Source organism: Halichoeres trimaculatus, unplaced genomic scaffold (assembly GCF_033239565.1).
Source record: "Halichoeres trimaculatus isolate MK-OKI-2021-1 unplaced genomic scaffold, fHalTri1.1 fHalTri1_scaffold_14, whole genome shotgun sequence".
Taxonomy (NCBI): Eukaryota; Metazoa; Chordata; class Actinopteri; order Labriformes; family Labridae; genus Halichoeres; species Halichoeres trimaculatus.
In genome coordinates this window covers 2,294,663-2,302,726 of record NW_027437192.1, presented here as the reverse complement: position 1 = coordinate 2,302,726, position 8,064 = coordinate 2,294,663, and the positions used below count along the sequence as shown (strand labels likewise).

Below are 8,064 nucleotides of genomic sequence, written 5' to 3'. Positions count from 1 at the left end.
CAGGCATACGGTCCTCCAGGTATCCCAGAAGTCAGTCGTGTACCCGGCTGGAAACATTTCACCGGGGCAGGCGGGCTCCTCTTTGCCCAGTTTCCTCATTGAGAAAATTTGATCAATTGTGTTGAGAGACCAGCCGATCAAATCCATGATTTTAGGTTTTTGATAGGATACAAAGAGAGGCTCTGATAGTTCAGACAGAGACACACCGAGAGCAAGCAGGACAGATAGAGAGGAGGGAGCTGGAAGAAAAGCGTCCACCTTCATTGAGATGTAGTTACATGAAGTCTCCTCTAGAGGGCAGCATAACCCTCAGATCTCTCAGCAGAGTCAGACTGGACTCTGTTTTGTGTGGTTGTGACTGAGAAAGAGTCTCTAGAGCTGAGCTTCTTTCTGTAGCTTGTATCTGGAGCCTCTCTGGTCCTGAGCTGGATTACACGTCAGATTGAAGAAAAGGAAAAGTTCATGAAGGAGATTATTTTATGATTTAAAGCCTCAGAGAACATGTTAAAGTCTGTCTCAGGATTTGAACACAAACATGAGTCTTGGTGGGACTTGTAGCTGACTCCTTCATCCTGGGTCAGATCAGGTTATGGTGGCAGACTAAAGGCACTCCCTACTACAGACACTCCCTCTGATGATAATATAAACAGCAGGTAAATGATGGTACAAAGTACAAAATCACTCAGCCATTTTAATCATGAGTTAATATGTTGAAGACAAGATGAAAAAGTTCCTGTTGCTGCTTCTTTTCTTTCACCTTTCGTCCTCAGGTAATGTTTGAGTCTTTTTTTCTTCCATAAGCTGTTTTTCTTTACTTTTCACCTGATCCACATTTTTCCCCCTACAGCTAAACACTCTCTGAAGTTTTTCTTCACTGGACTCTCCGGGATCCCAGACTTCCCTGATTTTGTTGGAACTGCAGAGGTGGATCAAATTCAAGCTGCTTACTGTGACAGTAAGAAAAAGATAGAAACAAAACAGGACTGGGTGAAAAATATACTACGGACTGATAAAAAGCAAGTGGACTGGTACAAAGACGAGTGTTTCAAAATCCAACCTTACTTCCTCAAAACCACGATTAATGACTTAAAGCAGGCCTTCAATCAAGGTGAAGGTAGGTGAAAACACCAACTTCTTTTCTTCACTCATTTTTCTTGTGGTAAAATCTTCATTATTAACTTAATTGATACAAAGCTTATGTTTTTTGAAACATCTTTGTTTTAGCTTTCCGTTTTTCTAAAATGATGGAAAAATGAGGGTTTATCAGAATATTTTGCACAAATATTCTGATGAAAGTAGCTGCTATATCCAAATCGCATGTTACGTCTCAACTCATAGTCTCAGTTTTTGTCTCTCTCAGGTGCTCACATCTTACAGAGGATCAGTGGCTGTGAGTGGGACGATGAGACTGGAGAGGTTGATGGTTTTATGAAGTTTGGTTACGATGGAGAGGACTTCTTATCGTTTGATGTGAAGAGTCTGACATGGATCGCTCTGAAACCAGAGGCAGTTCCTACAAAACTGAGCTGGGACAAAGAAAGAACCAGAATATACCGTTATAAGAACCTACTCACTAATATTTGTCCTCCGTGGCTGAAGAAGTATGTGGAAATTGGCAAAAGCTCTCTGCAGAGGAAAGGTATGATCACATGACCAACTTCAGTTTCTTGTTTTTTTAAAAGGGAAAAAAGAGTAACTTTCTTGCGTTTTTCCCTCAGTGGTCCCGTCGGTGTCTCTCCTCCAGAAGTCTCCCTCCTCTCCAGTCACCTGCCACGCTACAGGTTTCTTTCCTGACAGAGCCGTGATGTTCTGGAGGAGAGATGGAGAGGAGCTTCAGGAGGACGTGGACCACGGAGAGATCCTCCCAAACCATGATGGAACCTTCCAGATGAGTGTGGACCTAAACATTTCATTAGTCCTACCTGAGGACTGGAGGAGCTATGAATGTGTGTTTCAGCTCTCTGGTGTGGAGGGCAAGATTCTCACCCAACTGGAAAAAGAACTCATCGGGACCAACTGGGGAAAATCCACTGTTAGGAAACCTGGTGAGAACCATATTTTGATTGTTGTTTTTCACAGATGCATTGTTAAACAATTCATAGATCATATTAGACTAGCATAAATGATTAACGTCAGAACAGTTGAAAGGGGGTGTGAGGAGTCTCTTGGTGATCTTTTAAGCGTCTCCCTTTTCTATATATGCCTGATCATAATCCACACTTTGAGATTGTCAGAAGAGCAGAAGTCATTTAAACAGGAGAGAGATAGAGCACGAGCTAAAGGCTAAAAGGGCTAAACTGTTTGTGCTAATGTCCACTCCAACCCACAGTCAGCAGTTATTCTGCAGTGGTCTGTTCAAACTTGAGAGTCTATCACTAAAATGAAGAGTGAGGTTACGTTAGCTCTGATTGGTAGATGACTGACAGGACATAACCAGGATTCACTAACGTTACACATTACACACACGTCTTAGAGCATCAGGCTGCCGATAGCACTACATATAGACAGCTACTAAACTACTGTACGAACTGACAGCTAACTTGTTGTCACTTTAGCCTATGGCTACGTCATAGCAATGGGTGCCGATAGCACTACATAAAGCAGGCTATTGATGTACGGTACAAACTCAGAATGTTTGCTTGTCACATTTCAAACCTCCTCCCGCTGTATCCAGTAAAAAGTTGACAAACACACCTGCTTAAAGTCACATCTTTCTGACAGTGTGCGTGAGACTCCAGGCCACAAGGTGGCGATGCAGTCACATTAAAACAGATCCTCCTCATAGCAGCGTTAATGGTGGAGTGATAGTTTTTAAAGATGGATCAAAAAGAAAAAAGCTGACCTTTCTGTAACCTTTCTTGTGTTTGCTCATCCCACCTGTTTACCTGCACATGTCATCTGTTATGTTTGTTTATTTGTTTGTTGTAGGTTTTAACTCTGTAGAGGATCATGGAAGGAACCATGTCCCAGTTGCAGCTGGTGTGGGTGTGGGCCTTTTTGTTACGGTCTTTGTTGCTGCTGTTGTTGGATTTGTGTTTTACAGACAGAGGAAAGGTAAGAGTCTCTCAGGTGTGCTGATGATTCTTTACTCTGACATAATCAGAGAACTAACGCTGTGTTTGTCTGACCTCACAGCTACTAAGCGGCGTGAAACTTCAAACACTGAAAACAAAACTCATGAACACACCATCCCGCTCAGAGCCAGAGCAGGACCAGGACCAGGAAGAGAAGAGACTCCAGAAACAAAATCAGTTAGTTAACATCTACTGAGGGAGTGGGTTAAAGTAAATCTTAAATTGTTCAGATCAAAATCTTAAAGTGAAAAAGATGATCAAATATGTTATATGAGCCTGTCAACCTGAAAAGAGATGCAGCAATCTTGTCTCAACTTGTGCTCCCTGTTGCTCAGAAAACAGACTTTAAACCTTCACAAACGTCAGAGCAGATCAGGTTTAAAAACTGAAAATCTGTGCAAGAATTGTGGGGAAAAAATATCATAATGCACTACATTTACAGTCCTCTTATGTACGGTTGTGAAAATAAGTATTGAACGCACCAATATTTTTCTCTTTACATTTATTTTTTTAAGCTGAAATTCACACAAAATTTCTACCAGACATTGGTATTAACTCAAATAATCAACACAACGTTCAGGTCCATAAATAATGATTATGGTGAATTAAGTACGATAAACAGGAAAAAAGTATTGAACACACCATGGAAAGGCTGAATACTTTGGCAAGGAAATGCACCATACCACCTGAAATATGTCAGTAATTATTACTTGAACTTCCAATTAGTGCAAACCAACATCAGCTGGGCTAGAGCAAATTGATGATCCTATAAAAAAGGTGTTTTTTTCACCAAGCACTTAAATAGCACACACCTCATGATGGGTAAAGGCAAAGAGCTCTCTGAAGACATTCACAACCTGATTGTTGCTCAGCATCAGATTGGAACTGGTTACAGACTTATATCAAAGCACCTGAATATTCCAGTCAGCACCGTTGGGGCCATTATTCACAAGTGGAAGAAGCACCACCTTACCATCAACAGGCCACGCACAGGAGCTCCTTGAAGATTTCTGACCAGGGAGTCAGAAAGATAGTCAGAAGAGGACTCAACAAGCCAAGGACCACCCTGAAAGTGCTCCAGAAAGACTTGGAGGCAGCAGGTACAATTGTTACAGAGAAAACAATAGGCAATGCACTCCACCGCCATGGCCTCTATGGACGCTCAGCCCCAAGACTCCATTCCTCAAGAAAAGGCATGTTGAAGCTGGTTTAAAGTTTGCTAAACAGCATCTTGACAAGCCTGTAGAATACTGGGAGAATGTTGTCTGGTCAGATGAGACCAAAACTGAACTTTTGGGCTGTCATACTACAGACCATGTTTGGAGGAGAAATGGCTCTGCACATCAGCCAAAAAACACTACACCAACAGTGAAGTTTGGAGGTGGAAGCATCATGGCATGGGGTTGTTTCTCATCTCATGGTGTTGGCAAACTTCATATAACTGACGGAGCAATGAATGGAGCCATGTATGGGGAAATTCTTGATCTGAATCTGCTGCCATCCACCAGGATGATGAAGATGAGACGTGGCTGGACCTTCCAGCAGGACAACCATCCAAAGCACACGGCAAAGTTGACTCTCAAATGGTTTCAGAAAAAGAAAATCAATCTGTTAGAACGGCCTAGTCAATCACCTGACTTCAATCCAACTGAACATTTGTGGAAAGAAGTAAAGAAAAGGGTTCACCAGAGGGCACCAAAGAATATTCCAGATTTAAAGACAATCTGTGCAGAGGAATGGGCCAAAATCACACCTGAGCAGTGTGGGCCATTAGTTCAAACATACAAGTAGCTTCTGGAAGCTGTCATTGCAAACAAAGGCTTCTCCACTAAGTATTAGATGAGTCTCAGTTAGCGTGTTCAATACTTTTTTCCTGTGTTATCGTACTTAATTCACCATAACCATTATTTATGGACCTGAACGTTGTGATTTCTTTTCATGTGTGGATTATTTGAGTTAATACCAATGTCTGGTAAAGATTTAGTTTGAATTGCAGCTTTGGAAATAAATATAATGAGAAAAAAGTTGACGCGTTCAATACATGTTTTCTCCACTGTATATTATCTTTATGTTTTATATTCAAACTGAAGCGTGAAAACCCTGTGTGTGTGTTTTGTTTTTTTTTTCTCTTTCAGGATTCAGATGAATCTCTAAAAAGGAGTCTTTTAGTACTCTGTTTTTTGATGATGTTGTGTTTTTTTTGTATGACACCTTATCATTTATTCTTTCCTGGTTGTGTCCATTGATAAAGTTTACTTTGTGTTTTGAACGAAATGCTGAGTCTGCTCCTTCTTTACTTATTTTGGGACAAACAGCAGAAATCACTGAATGTTTTTCTCACTTTGAGAAATCTTCTCTGGAATGGCAGATGTCAGATGTGCTCCCAGACAGACAGACAGAAATCTGAATCAATCAATATCCCTGTCATTGAATAAAGTCTACTTCAAGTTCACACGTCCTCAGGGGCGTCTGCAGCCGGCTGCTCATTTTGTCCGGGGGACTCCGCTGACCCCTGAGCCACTGCCGGGGATTGTCCTGATGCAAATCAGGAGGGGGAACCAATTCATCGTCGCACAATTCGATTAGACATCTGCATATTGAGCATCTGCAGCCCATGAAAATCTGCCAATACTCACCCTCCTCCCCCACCTCCTCTGGCCCCCCACGGGGGCAGCGCCCCACGACCTCAGGGGCAGCCTCGGCCCCTACTCTCCTCCCGTGTCCCGTCTCCCCCTCACGTCCCCTCCTGACCCTGTCAGACCCAGCTACAATACCTGACCCCGCCCCAGAGACGGGCCGAGTGGAGTTCAAGGTAAATGTCCTTTCTGTGGTCTGTCTGCGGGCTGCCCCGTCCCCTAATCACATGCAGCGCTCCTTTTTCAAACTTTCTCACACAGACACACACACGCACACACACACTGTTTTTTCATTAAGATCTTATTTCCAGAAGCCCTGGCTTTGCTGTGAAAATGAAGATTTTCCTTCATTGTGAGGTTTCCTTTTGTCACCGACGCTGACCACCGGCTCTCATTCAGACCGCTCAGCCTCTCAGAAAAAACTGACGTCCTTTTGTCAGCGCTCTTATTGAATCATCAGCCGGCTTTCAGGGAGGGAAGAGGAACATCTTTGAGAGTTTAAAACAACATTTCGAATCTTACCACACACAACGTGTAGTTCGGAAAAGCTTGCAAACAACGTGAAGTCAACCAGAACCGTCTGTCATAACTGGAGCCGGGGTCATTTTTCACAGTTTGAGACGGTCAACGTTTAATCCAAAAACTCTCCTCAGATCTGCTTCTCTTTGGTCAAAAATCCATCAAATCTCACCAACTCACTCTACAATGAAGTAAGAATCTTAACCAGCACTAAACACGGGACTATCTTTCTCCTGAGGCTGATCTGAGTCCAAAGATTGTAACAGGAAATGCTCGATCCCAGTCTTTATTAACCTAACCTTGAGACCTCTAAGATCTCACTGCACTATTAGTTACTATGCTCTCTTTGTTAGGGCTACAGTTTGAAATGTGTCAACTAGCAAACATTGTAGTAGCCGACTATATGTAGTGCTATCGGTAGCCCTAGTCATCTACCAATCAGAGCTAACGTAACCTCACTCTTCATTTTATTGATAGACTCTCAAGTTTGAACAGACCACTGCAGAATAACTGCTGACTGTGAGTTGGAGGCAACATTAGCACAAACAGTTTTAGCCTTTTTTTTAGCCTTTAGCTCGTGCTCTATCTCTCTCCTGTTCATCTTTCTTCTGCTCTTCTGTCCTTTTTCTGTCTGACAGTTAGACTCCAGTGTCATCACTACAAAAATAATCACAGAAATTGTTTTCAGCATCGTCATTTTAAAATGTGGATTACTATCAGGCATATATCTAGAAGGAAGACTTTCGCAAGATCACTTAGAAACTCCTCACAGGGCTTTTAAAGCATCTGTAACCTGGACCAGTCAATCACAGGAAATGAGGTTACAGGTTTAAATCACACTCCCAAAAGATGAGTTTAGTTTGAGCAAGTTTGTCCAAAGTCAGGCCCCAGCTTTCAACTCACATTATCATTTCCTGTTTAGGTCGAAAATCCAACCAAAGTCTATCAAGCAAGGTCTCAAGAAACTTCATTTGGAATGTGCCTAGGCCTCTTGTATGAAGCTAGAGCTCTGAACATTCTGCAGAAATTCGGCAACTCTCACTGTGCGTTCACACCAAAAGAGGCATAAGAGGCAAGCTCCCCCGAAAAAGCAAAAAGCGGCCAAAGCGGCAAAATATTTTAGCCGCTTTGGCCGCTCGTCAGGTGACTGATGTCAAAGTAAAATTGCGCTTGTCATTTAAAGGAGCCGCACAGTGGACTTCTTCACAGCAGCAGCTGCTTGTTGTTGTTCAACTTCAGTTTAAAGCATAAACATAATGTAAAATCACCATCTGATCAGTCACAAGCAGAGCAAGTGAAAACAAGGTCACTGGCGTCCGTTCAGATCCTGGTGCACAGTTTGGTATGAAGCCATCCACGGAAGGATCCAGAAGGATCCAGCAGAGACTGTTTGATAATAAAAGTAACCTGCCCCCCCCCCCCCGGCGTAAACCCCAGATCATTGCTGAAAAAGTTAGTCTGGAGCCCTGGTGTCATCTCATTCAGATAAAGCAAGAAATGCTAGCATGCTAGGCTAGGCTACATCTTTGCCACAGACTTCACTTCATTTCGCTATTTTTTGCTATTACTGCACATTTTTTTTAACTCACCAGAACAACCTACCACCTCCGCGACACGATCCTAGGCAACATTTTGTTGTTGTTGGTCGTGGTAGCCAAAAAGGCGGACATTAAAAAGAATAGGATGAGCCCAAACGCAACCTATGAGCTTTTCAGTATTCATGATGGAACTAGGAACCAAAGTTACTTGCGTTGTGCTTTAGGGCCCACTTGGTCGAAGGACATCTCTACTCTGATTGGTTACCACTGTTTGCCACTGAACTGCATCATAGCTGA

General features: G+C 42.7%; 1 protein-coding gene across 1 annotated transcript; it reads left to right on the top strand.

Moving 5' to 3' along the window:
• Positions 1-721: 721 nt before the first annotated feature.
• LOC141803269 (major histocompatibility complex class I-related protein 1-like) lies at positions 722-3,270 on the top strand. The gene is made up of 5 exons (XM_074687230.1): positions 722-770; positions 848-1,114; positions 1,361-1,639; positions 1,719-2,065; positions 3,136-3,270. The coding sequence occupies exons 1-5, from the start codon at positions 722-724 to the stop codon at positions 3,268-3,270; spliced, it is 1,077 nt and encodes a 358-aa protein (XP_074543331.1).
• Positions 3,271-8,064: the final 4,794 nt, after the last annotated feature.